The sequence below is a fragment of the Ornithorhynchus anatinus genome, chromosome 1, assembly GCF_004115215.2.
Source record: "Ornithorhynchus anatinus isolate Pmale09 chromosome 1, mOrnAna1.pri.v4, whole genome shotgun sequence".
NCBI lineage: Eukaryota > Metazoa > Chordata > Mammalia > Monotremata > Ornithorhynchidae > Ornithorhynchus > Ornithorhynchus anatinus.
The window spans coordinates 19,466,032-19,486,543 of NC_041728.1; the positions used below are offsets into that span (position 1 = coordinate 19,466,032).

Below are 20,512 nucleotides of genomic sequence, written 5' to 3' on the forward strand. Positions count from 1 at the left end.
AAATATCATTTACTGAATAGTCTATAAGCAACCTAGGACTCTGTTTTAATAACTAACTGCAAAGAGCACACACTGAAAACTCGAGAGGGAGAGTAGGAAATGCAGGAAAGGAACAGAACATCATGCTTTGCTTTTGGAAAAGGGTGATGAATTTAAACATAAGCCAACTAGAAACTCTGTTGGCATGATTTCCTCCAGGCCTCCAGTTAAAGTATCTGCTGTGGTTTCCCAAATATAGTACATTTACAAATGTATACTTATTCTTGCTGTAATTCCTCCAAATGTTGTACTCTTGAGAGTCTATTACTGATTACACAGGCAAAAGCACGAAAAGCCATCCTGCAAAATTTTTGTCACGCACATTGTTCTGCCAAATATGAGCTACAGATGCCTAATATAGATAAGCTGGGAGTATTTAAATGTGTGCATTCAGAGTTGAAGCCAGCCCCCAAAAGATTGACTAATGCCATTTCAAATGCCAATCTAAATTCTGTAAAAGACATGGAATCTCTTGTTCTAACCAAGTGAATTCAAATCCCTACCATTTTTCTCAGAAAGCAACCTACAAATGCTCAACACCTGAAAATCAGAAGTTTAATCTTGCCAAAGTAAATAAAGCTCTTTTTGGGTATAAATTCATTCATTTATTCATTCATTCGACTGAATAACAAAACACTGTTTTAGTGAACTAAAAAACACCTGAAAGCAAATATAATCTGGTGAAGATACCTCCCTTAAATTTAGAAAAAAGCTTACACTTTCCTAATGACAAAACATCTTTCTCAAAGGCACACACCAAAAATTGTAATATATTGAGAAACGGGCTTACCATCCAATTAAGAAAGACTAAAATGTATATGAAAAACAGGAAATGACCTACCAAAAGACAAAACTTTGCCAATAATGAGATTGTTTTCTTAAGAGTATAAAGCAGCAATGGTACCAAGGTGTATTCTTTTACCTGACAAAGTAAGATAACTCTGGGATATTTGTTTGACAGCCCTTATCTACTCAAGACAGATACTGTGCAGTTTTTCCGATATAAAAATGGCAGATGAGCTTGAATGAACTTCTTGAGGGAATAAGAGGCAATAGACTCTCTGTGCAGCAGTTCTGTACCAAAATAAATTTTCAACCCATGTTACTACAAACCTGAAAATCATTAAAAGGATGACAAAAGGTTTGGCAGAGTGAAAGCATGGACCATTAACACAGGGCAGACTTCACTCCAATTTTCATATTTCTTCAGGAAACAGTCTTTTGATTGCAGATTCCCCCAAACCGCAAAGACAGATGGCATCGATATACAATTTTCTTGGCTGTTTTTGAAACGACTTCGTCTAATCTCCTTTAGCTTACCTTATTTTTCATAAAAATTAGTAAGATGAGTAACGTAAGTCCTAAATGGCTAAATAAAGCGATGATTAGACCAATATGAAGGGGTTTTTGACCCATTACAAAATATCTCCTACATTGATGCATATAATGTGAACAGTTTTACCTTTTTTTTTTTTTTTTTTACCATTTTAAACATGACTAATATATCACTGGAAGAATCAATGCAAGGGCCATCCACACCAACTGAGTTCAGTAGAAACTGTTTTCCTGAAGACTATTCCTTATTAGAAGAGCTCATAGCACCTGGGTTGGTTTCCACATATTTTACCTTTGGCACTCTGAAAACATCTTGGGAGATCATCATCGCCATCTAGGAAATGCCGCAGTTTTTCCAATATAAAACTGACAATACCGTGTATACTCCTTTTTAAGAAGTTGGATGCAGTTTTCCTATATAACCCTATTTTATTCTCATAACAATGTGAGGTTAGAGAGAGATGATTACATTCCTCAAGAAAAAACTTGTGCATTAGGAAATTTACTTGCTCATGGACACAGAGCTAGTGTGGTTTAATGAATAGAGCACAGGCCTGGGAGTCAGAGGACCTGGGTTCTAATCCCGGCTCTGCCACATGCCTGCTGTGTGAACCTCGACAACTCACTTCACTTCTCTGGGCCTCAGTTATCTCATCAGTAAAATGGGGATTAAGACTGTGAGCCCCACATGGGACAACCTGATTACCTTATAACTACCCCAGCACTTAGAACAGTGTTTGGCACATAGTAAGCGCTTAACAAATACTATAATTATTATTATTATTCCTAATTCCCACACTCCTCCTCTTCCCAATCCCTCTCTCCCTTCCTCCTTCCACTCTCCACTCGGGCACCTTCAGCTCAGATCCTAAGAGAAGCAGTGTGGCTAAGAGAAGCAGCATGGCTCAGCGGAAAGAGCCCAGGTTTGGGAGTCAGAGGTCATGAGTTCGAATCCCGGTTCTGCCACTTGTCAGCTGTGTGACTTTGGGCAAGTCATTTCACTTCTCTGTGCCTCAGTTACCTCATCTGTAAAATGGGGGTTAACTGTGAGCCTCACGTGGGACAACCTGATTACCCTGTATCTACCCCAGCGCTTAGAACAGTGCTCTGCACATAGTAAGCGCTTAACAAATACCAACATTATTATTATTATTATTATCCTGCTTCAGTGACTACTAGAAGCCAGGTTTCCTGAACCCCCCAGCTACGAGTTCCTCGGGATAGGCCTCTCTGCCACAGAGATGCGGTTTTGAGCTCCTTGCCCCTTCCAGGGACAAGTGAAGCAAAAACATCTAGACTTACTTGAATCAAGTAGAGAACATTGCGAGCATTATTTTCCCTTTCGAATAGATTTTCCTCCCAGTGGGAATAACTAGATCCATAAAGGTCAGATAAATTAATTGGCTGTAGATCTACCGAACGAATCAGGATTCACCTCAAAACCACTTGAGACAAGCCAACTCTTTTCTCGGGGAAGTCAAAGTATACATTAAATAGAAAGATATAAGGTGAGGCCGTGACCAAAGAATCCAGGCAGTTGCCAAGACATCGAGATAATAATTCGTTTGCATGCCAGAGTACTGAATCCATAAAGCTTGACAGTCCTGTCTCATGAATACAAGCTGGAGCGTTTAAGTAAAACTTCAGAAACAAAGCTTGCGCCACAGGAAATACGGTAAATATTAGACGAAGCCTTTAAACTAAAACAGAATTCTTTAATATGCAACTACAATACATACATTATTACAAAAACATACTGCTTATAATATGTGAACTCCTAGCGATAAAATGTAAGAAAATATTACCGAAAGGAGGCTCTCTCACCAGTCATTAGATTACCAAAATCATTGACCAAATACGCCATATAAGTAATTTTGAAAGTTTATTGGTCTAATGAAATAGGTAAAACATAGTCGGCCTCCTTGTGGAAATCAGCAGTTGCCAAAGTTTATCTGGGATGGATGTGCTCTGACGGCACTGTGCCTCTTGTTTTCCACACAGAGCACAATTTATTCTCGGTTCAGCACCGGAGCTCAGTTTACTATAGGTACTATGGGAAATCCGTACTTACCGAAACGTCCCTCAGGCTCTTCTCATAGAAGAAATGACCACTCTCTTTACAAAAGTCGAAGTTGTACGTGTCAGCTGAACCTTCTTCCTGAACCAGCGCTTTTCTCAGTTCGTCCATGTACTTCTCCTTTTCCATTGCCATGTCCTCAGCTTCTCTGGAAATATCCACTTCAGACACTATGGAAGAAAATTTAAAGTCTATTATAGAATCTGGAAATGAATTCCTAATAATGTAAGACTGAAGCTCCTTGGAGCTCTAGACTGTAAGCTTCTTGAGGACAGGGAATGTCTCTACCGACTTTATTATACCGTACACCCCAAAGAGCTTAGTAGAGTGCTCTGCATATAGTAAATGCTCAAAAAATACGACTGATTTGGGAGAATTAACTTGTCTGTTCCAAACCACGTATCTATAAGAATAATAGAATCTACTCAAATGAAGAGAATAATAAATAACTTCCCAGAAGACAAATCATTCAGAAATATACACCTCTAACCTAAATTAATCTCTATTCAATATAGGCAGATTATTTTGTTTCTAATTCATACTTTCATTGAACAGCATTTGAATTTGTATGCACACAACTTTAACCCAGGAATCTCAATGAGGACGGAGATTGCGTCGACCCTACTCCGAGAAGCAGCATGGCCTAGAGGGTCTGGGAGTCAAAAGGACCTGGATTCTAATCCCATCTCCACCACTCGTCGGCTGAGTGACCTTGCGCAAGTCGTTTAACTTCTCGGCGCCTCAGTTACCTCAACTGCAAAATGGAGAGTAAGTCTGTGAGTCCCATGAGCTCCATGTGGGACAGGGACTCTGTCCAACCTGATAAACTTGTATCAAACCCAGAGGTTGGTACAGTGCCAGGCTTAAGTGCTTAACAAATACCATAAATAAAATCAAACCAAAATAAACTAATACTCTAGTGTACTCTCCCAAATGTTTAGTTCAGTGATCTGCACACAGTAAGCATTCAAAGACCACTGCCTGATTGTTAGGAAAGATGTTGTTTGGTTATCAGGAAGATCTTTAGGAGAAGCAGTGTGGCTCAGTGAAAAGAGCCCGGGTTTGGGAGTCAGAGGTCATGGGCTCTAATCCCGGCTCCGCCGCTTGTCAGCTGTGTGACTTTGGGCAAGTCACTTAACTTCTCTGGGCCTCAGTTACCTCATCTGTAAAATGGGGGTTAAAACTGTGAGCCCCACGTGGGACAACCTGATGACCTTGTATCCCCCCCAGTGCTTAGAACAGTGCTTTGCACACAGTAAGCGCTTAACAAATGCCATTATTATTATTATCAAGATGTTTTATTCATTCATTCAATCATATTTATTGAGCACTTACTGTGTAAAGAGCACTTGAAAAGTACAATTCGGCAACAAATTGTCGGCAACAATTTGACAATCCCTACCCAACAATGGGCCGGGGCCGGCAAGAGAATCCACCAGGGTTAGAATGACCAGGAGGCAACAAGGACCTGATTGGAGTATTTGTTAAGCGCTTACTATGTACCTGGCACCGTAATAAGCACAGGGCAAGATACAAGGTAATCGAGTTGGACACGGTCCCTGTCCCACATGGGGCTCACATGGGGCTCCCCATTTTTCAGATGGCGTAATAGGCACAGAGAAGTTAAGTGACTTGTCCAAGGTCACACAGTAGACACGTGGTAGACCCAGGATTAGAATCCACGTCCTTCCGACTCCTAGGTCCACGCTCTGTGCACTGGGCCATGCTGCTTCTTCAGTCTAGGTTGAGGGGTAGAGGGAAGCTTTTCTCTCTAGACAAGTCTCCCCTTGGAAGGCAAGGAAGCTGGATCTCCCCTTGGCCCCAAACCATTTCTCCCCTCCGTTCTTCCAAGCTGCGCTCCCTGCCTACCCTTCCTATGCCAGCTCTTGCTTGCGGCTGCCTTCCACCATTCATGTGAGACATTTAGCTGGGGAAGGTAGGGGAGAGGGATCTGTCTGTGTGGATGCTTTTATGGCATTTACGCCATAAAGACATGACACATATGCCATACGTTCATTCTTTCACAGGATTGTATTTATTGAGAGTGTACTGTGTGCAAGACACTGTATTAAGTGCTTGAGAGAGCACAATAACAATCAGACGCATTCCTGCCCACAGTGAACTCACAGTCTAGAAGAGGAGACAGACATTAATGTAAATAAATGAATAGATATAATAAATAAATTACAGATATATACATATGGGCAGTGGGGATGGGAGGGAGAATGAATGGAGCAAGTAAGAGCAGCATATGATTTATGTTCTATATACATTCATTCACTCAATCATATTTATTGAGCACTTACTATGTGCAGAGCACTGTATTAAGCTCTTGGAATGTACAATTTGGCAAAAGATAGAGACAAACCCTGCCCAACAATGGGCTCACAGACTAAATGGGGGAGACAGACAACAAAACAGAACAAAACAAGTAGTCTGGAGTCAATATCATCAAGATAAATAGAATCATAGATGTATACACATCATTAACAAAATAAATGGAGTAATAAATAATATATACAAATATGCACAAGTGCTGTGGGGCGGGGAAGGGGGAAGAGCAGAGGGCAGGAGAACGGACATGACATCCATAAATGCATTTGGCAATCAACAAAATGTAATTCCTCAAAAGTGGCAGAAAGAGTGAAGAGCCTTGTTTCCCAAGTTTTTTTACCCTGCGGGGAGAGAGCAAGTGAAGTGATAGGGGAATTGGGGGTGGGGTGGGGGAGGGAAAGCTAATAGGGCAGAGATGCCTCCGTGGAAAGGTAGCATCTCAACCTGCAGAGACATCTACCACCCACCTAGAATACCACCCACAGAAACCAATTTCTTAGTTATTCCTCTTGAGTGCGAGCTCGCTGTGGGCAGGGAACATGTCTACCAACTCTGGTATAGCATATTCGCCCAAGCGCTTAGTTCAGTACTCTGCACACAGTAGGTGATCAATAAATACAATCAATTGCCTCTAAGCAGAATGCTAAATTAAAGATATTGAAGAGCTGTCCCTGAGCCTGCTCATGCTTCTAATACCATTTCAAATAAATTGAAAAAAAATTGTGTAAGATTATTGTTTACCATGAGCTTTTACAACAACTTCTCTAAGGATTTCAGTGTCCTCTGTCAAATGGGAAAAGGGTGACTGCTCCTTATCTATCTGGGAAGTGATCACGACCAATATCAAATGTGAAAATTTTGCAAAGAAAGGCATTGCGTGAATTTCTTTTCCTGGAACACTGGGTCTCTGTTATCAGAGCAAACAGCTTGAAATCCCTGGGTTCAAAAGTAAACCTCAGAGACATAAATATGAGTGTCCCTGTCCTGGGGATGTGGGGCACCACTTCAAAGCTATCTGGACATCTGTGGGCAGGGAATGTCACTGTTTATTGTTGTACTGGACTATCCCAAGCAGTTAGTAATAATAATAATAATAATAGTGGTATTTGGTAAGCACTTAGTGCAAAGCACTGTTCTAAGCGCTGGGGGGGATACAAGGTGATCAGGTTGTCCCACATGGGGCTCACAGTCTTAATCCCCATTTTACAGATGAGATTCCTGAGGCCCAGAGAAGTTAAGTGACTTGCCCAAAGTCACAGAACTGGCAAGCGGCAGAGCTGGGATCAGAACCCACAACCTCTGACTCCCAAGTCCAGGCACTTTCCACTGAGCCACGCTGAGTTTTCTGCACACTGTAAGTGCTTAATAAATATGACTGAATGAATGAATCTGTCAGGCCCTGCCCCGCCTCTCCAAATCTTCCATTTTGGCTCTGCTCTCAACTCAACAAATACCAGCTTTTACGGTTAAAGAAGAAGTGCTCGATAACTTCTGATAAAAATAGCAAGAACACTATCTTAGATTATCCATACAATTCATTCATTCGATTGTATTTATTGAGTGTGCAAGGCAGTCTACTAAGCTCTTGGGAGAGTACAATATAACAGTTAACAGACACATTCCCAGTCCACATAGAGCTTACAGTCGAAAGGGGGAGACAGATATTAATATAAATAAATGCAAACAAGACAAAAAAGCACCTTTTTAGGTTTCTCTGTGCTAGAAAGTGAGCCACTACTTTGAGAAATGCTAAATCTTGGTAAGAGTCACATTAATGATACTACCAGGATAAACGGCAATGCCAAAATAATGGATGGTTTGGATTATGAATAAGACTTGACCAGTGGTTTGACTGTTGGGTTGGACTTCAAAATGAAGAACTGAATGTCACCTTCCCATTTACTGTATTTATTCGGTCATTCAATCGTATTTATTGAGCACTTACTAAGCACTTGAGAAAGTTCAACAATAGACACATTCCCCGCCTACAAGGAATTCACAGTCTAGATGGGGGAAACAGACATCAATTCAAATAAATAAATTACAGATGTATACATAAGTGCTGTGGGGCTGGGAGGGGAAAGAACAAAGGGAACAAGGCGGAGCGACACAGAAGGGATTGGGAGATGAGGAAAAGCGGGGAGAGCTTAGTCTGGGAAGGTGTCTTGGAGGAGATGTGCCTTCAATAAGGCTTTGAAGTTGTGCAGATTTGAGAAAGGAGGGTGTTCCAGGCCAGAGGTAGGATGTGGGCCAGGAGTCCACGGCAAGACAGGTGAGATCGAGGCACAGTGAGAAGGTTGGTATTAGAGGAATGAAGTGTGCGGGCTGGGTTGTAGAAGGAGAGTAGCGAGGTGAGGTAGGAGTGGGCAAGCTGGTGCAGTGCTTTCAAAATGGTGAGGAGTCTTTGTGTGAAGCAGAGGTGAAGCTGAGGGAACCACTGGAGCTTTTTGAAGAACGGGGTGACGTTCTGAACGTTTCTGTAGAAAAATGATCCGGGCAGCAGCGTGAAGTATGGACTGAAGTGGGGCGAGACAAGAGGCTGGAAGGTCAGCAAGGAGGCTGATGCAGTAATCCAGGCAGGATAGGATGAGTGACTGTATTAATGTGGGAGCAATTTGGATAGAGAAGAAAGGGCAGATTTTAGCAGTGTTGTGAAGGTGGGATCGACAGGATTTAGTGATGGATTGAACATGTGGGTTGAATGAGAGAGAGGAGTCAAGGATAATGCCAAGGTTACAGGTCTGTGAGACTGAAAGGATGGTGGGGCCGTCTACCGTGATGATAATGTTGGTATTCGTTAAGCGCTTACTATGTGCAGAGCACTGTTCTACGCGCTGGGGTAGATAAAGGGAAATCAGGTTGTCCCACGTGAGGCTCACAGTTCTAACCCCCATTTTACAGATGGGGGAACTGAGGCACAGAGAAGTTAAGTGACTTGCCCACAGTCACACAGCTGACAAGCGGCGGAGCCGGGATTCAAACCCATGACCTCTGGCTCCCAAGCCCATGCTCTTTCCACTGAGCGATGCTGCTTCTCGATAGGAAAGTCGGGGGGGGACAGGGTTTGGGTGGGAAGATAAGGAGCTCTGTTTTGGACATGTTAAGCTTGAGGTGATGGGAGGGCATCCACCAAGTGATGTCTCAAAGGCAAGAGAAACTACAAGACTGCAGAGGGGGGAAAAGATCAGGGCTGGAGATGTAGATTTGGGTCTAATCCGCATAGAGGTGGTAGTTGAAGTCATGGGAGTGAATGAGTTCTCCAAGGGAGTGGGTGTAGATGGAGAATAGAAGGGGACTCAGAACTGAGCCTTGAGGGACACCCACAGTTAGGGGGTGGGAAGCAGAGGAGGAGCTCGCGAACAACAACAACTTTAAAGTATTACAGGTCATAATGTCTCAAAGAAAGGATTCATAGAGCTTTGGCTGATCGACCCATACTCCAAAATCCAACTCAACTATTAATCACCAACTTGATAAAAATGGATGAAATGACATATGTTTCCAACAAAACAAATCTAAGGTCACTCTAACAAATGGTACATCCAGACTGCATCAAGTCCAGCTAATGGTCCTTTAAACAGCTGTCATCAGGAGTAAGATAGTAATGGATTATGTTTCTCGAAAGTGAACTGAAGCAGAGAGATTCCTGTCTACTTGGAGAAACTCCCCATATATCACTGGAAATGTCACTTTGGTGTCATTTTATGCAACACAGAGTACAAGCAGCCACATTTTTTTCTCGAAAAACGGACTAATATTATCAGATTGCAAAGATTACAATTTAATAAAGTGCTTTTTAAATTTAAAAGCACTATACTCTTCTAATAATATACTGCCATAGATTAATAAATGCTTCTATTCATGTTATCCCATTTTGTCAATAACAGCATCATCTTCCCTGTCCCAGAAACCTGCAAATTCAGTGTCATCCTCAATTCTTCACCGTCTTTCATGTCTCATATTCAATCTACTGCCAAATCCTGCCAATTCTTCTGACACAACATCTCCTGGATTTGCTCCAATAGCTCTACTCTGTGGCTTTGGTCAAGTCACTTAACTTCTCTGTGCCTCAGTTTCATTTGTAAAATGGGGATTCAATACCTGTTCCCCTCCTGCTTAGGCTGAATCCAATCCGCATACACTGAATCTAGTAGAGCACGTGGTAGACTGAACTACTTAAATAACACTATTGTTATCATTCTTATTAGTATCATTCGATCTTTCATCTCCATCTAAAAAGCTACCACACTGTTATAAACTCTGGTCATGCCACAGCTAGATTACTGCATCAGACTCCTCCCAGGTCTCCCTGCCTCTATTTGCTCCTTATTCCGCTTTTTAAAAAAAAATGGTATTTGTTACATGCTTGCTATGTGTCAAACACTGTTCTAACCACAGAGGTAAGTACAGATTAATCCAGTCAGACACAGTCCTACATGGGGCTCACAGTTTGAGGAGGGAACTGAACTGAATGATCAGTGAACTGAATGATGTAAAATGAATACCCATTTTACAGAGGAGGGAACAGAGGCACAGAGAAATTAGGTGATGCCCCAGATTATACAGTAGGCAAATGGTAGAGCCAGGATTAGAACCCAAGTACTCTGACTCTCAGGCCTGGGCTTTTTCCACTAGGCAGTGCTTCTCTATATCATACACCGCTATACACATCATCGTCTCCAAGAGTCACTAGGGACACTCCTCAAAACCCTCTATCGTCTTCCCATGTCTCTTCACATTAAGCAAAAATTCTTCAATTCACTCCATCCTACATATCTGGTGGTCTCTTCACGTGCTTACTTCCCATCTTGTTCTCTTTCAATCAATAATGCTTCAGCAATTACTGTGAGCGGAGCGCTTTTCTCAAAAATCCTTCCCCGATTAATTCCCAGCACTCTAATTCATATAAATCCAACAGCAATCTCTAGCACTAGCGTACCATTCTCGGTACTTTTGTATATATGTTCCTTCAATTTGACGATGAGGTTTTTACCTTCGTAGTTTGATATGTAAATAGTTTTCTGTCGGTCTCCCCAGTTAGAGTGTAAATTCCTTGTGGGCAGGGAACGTGTACAGTCTTTGCTTTGTATTTCCTAATTGTTGTATAAATACTACTCGTGCTAATGTTTGATTCTTTCCTTCCACTATCCCAGAAAATAAATTGTGAAAATTGTGAGACCCAAAAGGAAGAAATGGGTAAGGGAACAGGCCTCAACACTTCCCCTTTTCTATCTCAGACTTCAAAGAGAGGGAGAAAGAAGAAGAAATGGGAAGAGGAAAAGCGAGGTGGTGTAGTGGATAGAGCACGGGCCTGGGAGTCAGAAGGTCATGAGTTCTAATCCCAGCTCCACCACTTGTCTGCTATGTGACCATGAGCAAGTCATTTAACTTCTCTGGACTTCAGTTCCCTCATCTGTAAAATGGGGATTGAGACTGTGAGTCTCATGTGGGACAGGGGCTGGGTCCAACACGATTTACTTGTATCTACCCCTCTGCTTAGTATAGTGCCTGGCACAAAGTAAGTGCTTAACAAATGCCATAATTACTACCATTATTATTATTACTAGAGGGAAGTGGTATTATCTCAGGGAAACAGGAAGGGCCTGGGAGTCAGAGGACCTGGGTTCTAATCCCGGCTCTACCATCTGCCTGCCGCATAACCTGGAGGGAAAGTCACCTAACTTCTCAATGCCTCAGTTTTCTTCTCTGCTAAATTAGGATTAAATACATACATCTTCTCCCTTCCTGTTGACAAGAACTGGAACAGAGTTTGTGTCTGTACTGGTTATCTTTGAATAGTTCTTGGTGCATAGTAAGTGTACATATTTATTACTCTATTTATTGTATTAATGATGTGTAAATACTCTCAATACTTATCTATTTTGAGACTATTGATGCCTGCCTACTTGTTTGGTTTTGTTCTGTGGTCTGTCTCCTCCTTATAGACTGTGAGCCAGTTGTTGGGTAGGGATTGTCTCTATCTGTTGCTGTATTATACTTTCCAAGTGCTTAGTATAGTGCTCTGCACACAGTAAGCCCTCAATAAATACAATTGATGGAATGAATGAATGCTTAATAAATATCACTATTATTATCATCATTAACATTATTATAGAAAGGGCAAAGAGAAAGGACAGCAAAATGATGGCTTTCTTGATGAAATAAAAAGCGGGGGGAAGCAAATGAGGAGAAGAGATTGGAGAGGAAAGGAAGGAGAAAAGGAGAAAGGGGTGGTGAGAAAGGAAGTGTTAGAGAATACATGTGAGTTCCTATCTAGGCATGTAGTTATGGCCATACATGCGAAATGAAGCACATTACTCCTTGAACTCCATGAAGAGTTATAACAGTGAAATAACACCTTCCTTCCTGATGGTCTTATTGTAGGAATCAAACCTAAAGGCGGTGATTTAAGACTTCCAAGTCCCATGAGTTAATGAGCAGATGGCGCCTCGATGCCTGGGGTTGATGTATAAACCACCTGCTAATGTCAGCTTGATAAAAAGAGCTCATTAGTATTAGTTGCTTCTTTAACCAGATAGTCTGGATGTTTGTCTCTGATAAAGAAAACACAACCTATTGAATCACCTCAGCAGGTAAATGAAAGATGGGAAAAAAAGGATGATATATGGAGGTGACCAGGGGGTAGTGGCATAAATTGCATCTGAGAACTAGAACCTGAAGCGTATATTTCTAAGCACTCCTCAGAGTTCCAGTGAAAAGCCTCCTGCCTCCACAGCCTCTATTTTCTTTAATGCTTCTTAGTTCTAGTCTAGCAGTGTATGGAGATGTGAGAATCATGGAAAGCAGGATGAGTGAAGTTACACTTGGAATTACTAAAGAAGTGCACAGAGAAGGCTTAAAGCATGCCACTGAGTCAAAGATTCTTTATATGCAGAGACACCTCCATACTCTCTAAATTTCCCCCTTCAAAAGACCCAGTATCACCTTCCTAATTATTATTGTTCATTAATGTAATTTGAAATAAGTTAATGGGCACTGTATGCTTATATTTTGCAGCTTTTAAAATTAGGTTGGCAGATCATCTGGATCGTAGAATGTTCTCCTCTTTAAAATCGCAGATTACTTTGAGCTTTCCAAATCGCTTCTTTTAACATTTCTTTCTTGTTTTCGATGTGTTCTTAGCCCTGCTTCCTGAAACACGATATGCAATTCAGAAAAATGAACTGCCCAGAGCCTCACTTTCATGATATGCCTTGATTTCCTGCAAAACATATGATATTGAAGTTGTTCCTCTGAATGCTGAAAGCTATAACTTGCTTCCTGCATTAACTAACAAATTGTTTTCCCACAAAAGATAATGGATGATCTTTTAGGAATATCGTAAGGAAAAGAAAAACCTCAAAAACCACCTCTCCCAACTCAAAGGTATACAAAATGACTTTACAGTAGAGTTCCAGCAAATGTTCTAAGTATGACATATGAGAACTGAAACTAAGAAAAATCTCTGAAGTTTAAGATCACGGCAGGGAACGAGTCTACCAATATTGCACTCTCCCAAGTGCTTAGTAGAGTGCTCTACACACAGAAGCACTCAATAAATACAACTGAATGACTGATGACAAATTCGCATATGGACTTATTCCTAAGAGTTTTTTCCCTCCCCTACCTTGGTCTTTGAATGGAAATTTCTAGAATTCAATGCTTTAAGAGAAATCTCAACCAAGAGAGCCAAACCTACTCAAATCACTGTTCCCTCTCCTGTCTCCTCCACCTTGACCTTCAAAACTAAGAACAAACTCTAACCTGAATAACTGATGTTTTAGGCTTGATAAATGAAGAATATGGAAGCTCAAAAAAAGCTAAAATTAAAGTGCAATTAAGGAGAAACTTTTTTTCTGTTGACATGATTAAATTTCAAGTAAATGTAGAGAAGAAAAAGATGCTTGGGGAAACCAATGAGGGTTGAGAAGATATTAGTGTTTCAGGCTTCACCAGCAACAGTGGGTACATTGGCCAAATCAATCATGTTTATTGAGCACTTACTGGGTGCAGAGCACTGACCTAAACACTTGGGAGAGTACAATATCAACAACAGATTGATTAGAATTAAAACAGAAATGGTAGACATGCTCCCTGCCCACAAGGAGCTTACAGTTTAGAGGAAATGGTGTCAGCTGTGAGCCTGTTGTGGGCAGGGATTGTCTCTATTTGTTGCTGAATTGTACTTTCCAAGCACTTAATACAGTGCTCTGCACACACAGTAAGTGCTCAATAAATATGATTGAATGAATGAGTTCACAGCGATATCTTTTATGTAGTGTTGCTACTTAAGACCACATAAATACTAGGGGGAGGAGAAAAATTATCGGTATTTATTTGCAAATATTAATGGCTGAATGGTGCCTTGATGAAGAGGAACGACAAGTAAACTATCTGCAGTTTCCTGATGAGCAGAGCAGCAGCTAGATGGACAGAGACCATAACAACGATAACAGAAGAACTGTTAGAAAGGTTACAGATTATGGTAAAAGACAGGACGTTCTGGAGAAAATATATCCAGAGAGTCGCTATGAATTGGAAACGACTAAGACGGCACTTGATAACAAATAATAATGACCTAGTGGAAAGAGCACAGGCCTGGGAGTCACGGACCTGGGCTCTAATATCAGCTCTGCCACTTGTCTGCTGGGTGACCTTGGACAAGTCACTTAACTTCTCTGTGCCTCAGCTACCTCACTTGTGAAATTAGGATCAGGACTGTGAGCCCCATATGGGATGAGGACTGTCCAACCTGATAGGCTTGTATCTACCCCAATGCTCAGTAGGGTGCCTGGCACCTACGAGATGTTCAACAAATACCACAAAAACATTTTAAAAGGGGGAGGGTTCACAGAAAGGCATCAGCCAAGGAACTGTCACCACAATACTGTTACTAAATGGATGAGTAAAGAAGCAGGCTAGATTGATTGATGATGGAGTCTCTTGTCATGAAGATGGATAAGCTGTCTTCAATCACAAAGACTGAGACAGAGAACCTATGCCAAAGAATAGATGAAAATCCAGATATTTGTGCAGTATAACCCACATTCTCTCAGCCCTGTACACAGGATACTCTGCACACTGCAAGTGCTCAAATGCCACTGATTGACTGTCATGTTAATCATCTTTCTCCTGGGAAAGTGGGTGCAATAATTGCACTGATTGTCAATAGAATGTGATTGGTTTTGATTTAACAATCTTATGTGACTGCTTGATAATAATAATAATGTTGGTACTTATTAAGCACTTACTATGTGCCAAGCACTGTTCTAAGCCCTGGGGTAGATACAAGGTAATCAGGTTGTCCCACATAGGGCTCACAGTCTCAATCCCCACTTTCCAGATGAGGTAACTGAGGCACAGAGAAGTTAAGTGACTTGCCCAAAGTCATGCAGCTGACAAGTAGTGGAGCCGGGATTAGAACCCATGACCTCTAACTCTCAAGCCCGTGCTCTTTGTGTGCAAAGGACTGTATTAAGTGCTTAGGAAAGAACAATATAACCGAGTTGGTAGATGTTGTTATTACTATTATTATGGTATTTGTTAAGCATTTTCTATGTGCCAAGCACTTTATTAAGCACTGAGGCATTGAGAAGCAGCATGGCCTAGTGGATAGAGAACGGGGCTGGGAGTCAAAAGGTTACATCCCAGCTCTGCCACTTGCCTGCTGTGTGACCTTGGGCAACTAACTTAACTTTTCTGTGCCTCAGTTACTTCATCTGTAAAGTAGGGATTCCGACTGGGAGCTGTATGTGGGAGAGGGACTGTGTCCAACATGATTATCTTGTATCTACCCCAGCACTTAAAACAATCCCTGGCAAATAGTAAGGGCTTAAAAAATACCATAGTTATTATTATTTTTATTATTTTCCCTGCCCACAGGAAACTTTCAGGCTAGAGGCAGGAGTTGAGTACTTTAAAGCCAATGGTAAGGAGGTTTTGTTGGACGTGGAGGTAGATGGGCAACCACTGGAGGTTCTTGAATAGTGGGGAAACACGAACTGAACGGTTTCATAGAAAAATGATCCTGTCATTAAATCATTAATAATAATAATGTTGGTATTTGTTAAGCGCTTACTATGTGCAGAGCACTGTTCTAAGCGCCGGGGTAGATACAGGGTAATCAGGTTGTCCCTCATGAGGCTCACAGTCTTAAACCCCATTTTACAGATGAGGTAACTGAGGCACAGAGAAGTTAAGTGACTTGCCCACAGTCACAGAGAGTGTTCGATGATTTGTCATTTGGTAATAGAACAGGACTTTGGTACTTTCGTTTCCTTGGACAACCATCGAGGATATCAATTTTCGGAGTGATTTGAAGTTTCTCGATTCAAAATGATTTTGAAAACACTATTAACTAGCATCTGAAAACTTTGGTTTCATTCTGAGTTCTGACACTCTCCGTATCTTTAGCCAAATCCATGGGGAACTCACTATATACTACTGAATATCACAGGAGGGGTTCAAATTTGAGATTTTTAGAGGACAATACGGGACCAGTTGTTTTGGTTCGAATGATTCTGACTACCTCTTAATAGCCTACAGGTAACTAGAATCGTATGACAATTATAATTAGTAGTCAGGCTGCTGAGTTAATAGGGATATTTCAACATCATACGAAACATCACACTCATGCTGAGATTCTAAAAATAGAGCTAAAGCAATTATCCTGATGATGTTTGATGTGTAACAGACTAAAAAGACTTTAAGGATCTTAACTTCACTTTGAAAGGAAGTGTGACACTCAAAGGGAAGGAAAAATAACCCATATTGAAGGTTATAGACGCCAAAACATATAAGAAAAAGGAACAGGATGAGCAATAGGTAGAAAATTAATTTTCAAATTTTACCTATTTAGTTAAATGTCTTAGTAATCTCACTACATTTCTGACAAGTCTCAAATCTCACAGTTATACTTGGTGGTCCCTTAATACTGAAATAAAAGGGTAAAATAATTCAATTACACATTTTGTTCCTGAATGTGAAAGTAATTACATTAAAATGATTAAATGCATATAACGCAATCCTTTTTCAGAAAAAGAATTGTATGTTTATTTTACAATGGTCCCTCCTCTGACTTCCAGACACTCTGGTGGGGGTCCCTCAAGGCCTCGTTCAGGGTTTCCTTCTATTCTCATTTTAGCCCCACTCCCTTGAAAAACGCATCCATCCCACGGTTTCATCTCCACACAGATATCTCCCAAAACTTCTCCTCCAGCTCTGACCTCTCTCCTCCTCTACAACCTCACATTTCCTCCTGTCTTGAAGGGACCCCTACCTACATGTCCCACTAACACCTCAAACTCAACATAACCAAAGCTTAAATTCCTCATCTGTCCACCAAGCTCTCTCCTCCCCCCACCTTCCTCATTACTGTTGGACGACACCATCATTCTCCCTTTCTCACAAGCCCCAAACCTCGGTATGATCCTTGACTCATCTCTGTCCTTCAACCCACATATTTACTCAGTCACCAAATCCCGTCAGTTCGGTCTTCACAGCAATTCTAGACTCCGCTCCTTCCTCTTCATCCAAATCGTTACCATGCTGGTCCAAATCTTTGTCATTTTCCATTTAGAAAACTGCATCAGCCTCCTTGCTGACCTTCCTCTCTATACCTTCTCCCCTCTCCAGTCCATATTTTACTTTGCTGCCCGTATCATTTTCATTTTTTAAAAAAGCATCCTGAACCCATTTCCCTTTCCTCAAATGTTTCCACTGGGTGCCTACCCATTTCCGCATCTAGCGAAACTCCTCACCGTCGGCTCTGAGGCTCAGTTCTCACCCCACTACCTATCCACTACAACCCAGCCCACACTCTCTGCCTCGTTCTCACCATCAACCCCTTGTTTCTGCTCTCATTTGTGCCTAGAACTCTCTCCCCTTTTCAAGGATAAGTCCACCACTCCTCCTATCTGCAAAGTCCTACAGAATCACAACTTCTCCATATCTCTCATCTTCCCACCTCAAGCATTACTAATGTGCTTAAGCCTGTATCCTCTGAGCACTTAGTTACCCATTCGATCTCGATCGGTTGATCGTATTTATTGAGCGCTTACAGTGGAAAGAGCCCTGTACTAAGTGCTTGAGAGAGTTCAGGACAAGAAAGTTGGTAAACAAATTCCTTACCCACAAGGAACTAAGTATATATCCTTATATTCAATTGCTTCCCCTACCTGCAATTTATTTTAATGTCTGTCCCCCACATTAGACTGTAAAGTCCTTGATGGCAGGGATAGATCTACTTACTCTATTGTATTATCCCAAGTCATTAGTATACTGCTCTGCACCAGGTAGACCCCAATAATTATCACAGATTGACCAGGAGAGATCAACCAATCTAGACCATTGTAAGCAGGGGAATGACTAAGCCATCTAAGACAGATGGATATGGGGCTTGAATATAATGAAGGAGGGCCAGGACCCATCCCTGCCTGAGGCACTCTACTCCCACTTGCAATGTGATAAAGCCAGCCCAGGGGGACCTGAGCCCGTTATTGAGCAGGGATTGTCTCTATCTGTTGCTGAATTGTACATTTGAAGCACTTAGTACAGTGCTCTGCACATAGGAAGCGCTCAATAAATACTACTGAATGAATGAACTGCCACACCGGCCCTCGGCAAACTCTAGCACGAATCAAAGACTGTTTGGATGCCTATTCTTTTTTACAGATATCTCTACATGGAGGGTCCCCAGCCTCCCATTGAAGATGTTTCTAGCGTTTCATCACCCTGATAGTCAAGACATTATTCCTTTCGATTTGAGTCAGAAGAACCTTGCTGTTCTTTAATAAGCATCCCAAGCACCAGTATGCTCTCCACTAACTGATATAAACTTTCCCTAGGACGATCGATTAGGAAAGAGAAAGGCGGTGTAAGTATGTGAGAAGTAAATGTATACAAAAAGCCAATTTACACTGTTTCCTAAAGTAATTCATTAAAAATAAGGCATTTTATATTATTGGACATGCAAAGACGCATTGAAAAACCAAAAGGCAAAAAATATTTCCAAGGAAGCATAGTATTTTCTAGTGAAAAGAATTCCTTATAGTGAAACATTTTTAAATCAATTCTCTCAAATGCCTTGGGCTGCATTTTTGCTGAACCATGTTTCAAGGAAATCTAGTGTTACAACACTCATGTCTTGACTAACACCATACGTGTGTGTACAACCACTGTGTCTAATATCACACTGAATTCTAGCCAGGCACACGTTTTCAGAAAAACATTCCCGAATCGGCAATAACATTCTATCCAAAACATGTGCTAGGACGACTGACAATATAAATACAGGAATAAATTAGATAACAATACTGAATGCAACAAAGTTATATGCAGAAAATTTTCAACGTGCTGCAGATATAATGAAGATCTAGAAAAAATTACAGTCTTAGCAATTTAGATTTGGAATTACCTTTTCCAGTCCACACTGACAGACCATCAGTAAGCGATACGGTAAACCCAGTACTCAGTTCTTTTTCCCAGAATACTTGCAGAAAATATATTTTGCTGGGTTCAGAGACAAGAGAGATTTGGCTCATTTTTCTTTCCATTTTTAGCCACCTAAAATGATAAAGGACAAAGAATAAGTTATTGTTCTACTTAAAAATATCAAGACATTAGTGCCTGGCACATAGTAAGCACTTAAATGCCATCAATATTATATTCGGCATGAGTATGCATCTACACATTTCCTCTGACCTACCCCAAAATCTGAATTCTCAGTTTGACTACTGCCTCAATATGACACACAATTGATATACAAGACAATCAAAACTATATCGAGTACAAATTAGTTATATACATTCATCAAGAAGTGGAAATCCAATTAGTGGCTACTGCTCGCCAGTGATGATTAAGAGAATACACCATCAACCACTCAATAGTAATTATAGTGCCTTCTGTACTAAGGAACTCTCGGTATAGGAAAACTGTAGACATGATCCCTGCCCTCGAGGAGTTAACAATCATGCAGGGAAGGAAGACCCTAAATTAAACATCAGCTAGGAGAAAGAAGGAAAGCGGATCTGTACATAAGTTACCGCTTAAGAAACAGTGAATATAAGATACGGACAAAAATACTACTAGAGATCATTTAAGGGTTTATGTGATGCAGAAGTGCTGAAGAGGCAGTAGGCAGAGTATAAAATAGATTAGGAAATTAATCAGAGCCGGCTTCCTAGAGGAGATGTGATTTCAGAGGTGCTTTAAAACAAGAGGAGAACTGTGGTCTGTCTGATGTGAAGGCGAGTTCCAGGCAGGAAGAAAGGCTTGAGCAAGGGGTCAGCAATGGGGGAGACAAGGAAAAGACACAGTGAGTAGATTAGATTGAGAGGAACAAAGAGTTCGAGCTCGGGTGTAGTGGGAGAAGTGAGTTGATGTGGAGAAGAAGGAGAGCTTATTGAGTGATTTAAGCCAATGGTCAAGAGTTTCTCCTTGTTGCAGAAAGAAATGTGTAAGGATTTTGAGGTTTTTGAGAGGGGAGAACGACACTTTAGAAAAACAGTCAGACAAGAAGAGTGAAGTACGGCTTGGAGAGGGTACTGACCAAAGGCAGAGAGAACAACGACAGGGCTGATGCAATTAATCAAGCGAGAATACAAGTAGTGCCTGGAGCAGGAGTGGCCACTTGGATGGAGAAGAAGAGGTGGATCCTGGAAATGTTGTGGAGGAAAAGACAACAGTGTAGCAACAGTCTGTTTATAGGGGTTCAAAGAGAAAGCCATG

The 20,512-nt window shown here is 41.3% G+C and overlaps 1 protein-coding gene across 5 annotated transcripts in view; it reads right to left on the minus strand.

Annotated features, from left to right (window-relative positions):
* The window catches only part of XRCC4 (X-ray repair cross complementing 4), a 245,006-nt gene that overhangs the window by 183,897 nt on the left and 40,597 nt on the right, over window positions 1-20,512 (minus strand). For all 5 annotated transcript variants that reach the window (XM_029060796.2, XM_029060782.2, XM_029060774.2 and 2 more), the window contains exons 2-3: window positions 19,200-19,348; window positions 3,446-3,621 (exon numbers count right to left, since the gene is read on the minus strand). In XM_029060796.2, the coding sequence (XP_028916629.1) occupies window positions 3,446-3,621; window positions 19,200-19,338 (315 nt within the window). In that variant the 5' untranslated portion in view covers window positions 19,339-19,348. The remainder of the gene's footprint in view (window positions 1-3,445; window positions 3,622-19,199; window positions 19,349-20,512) is intronic.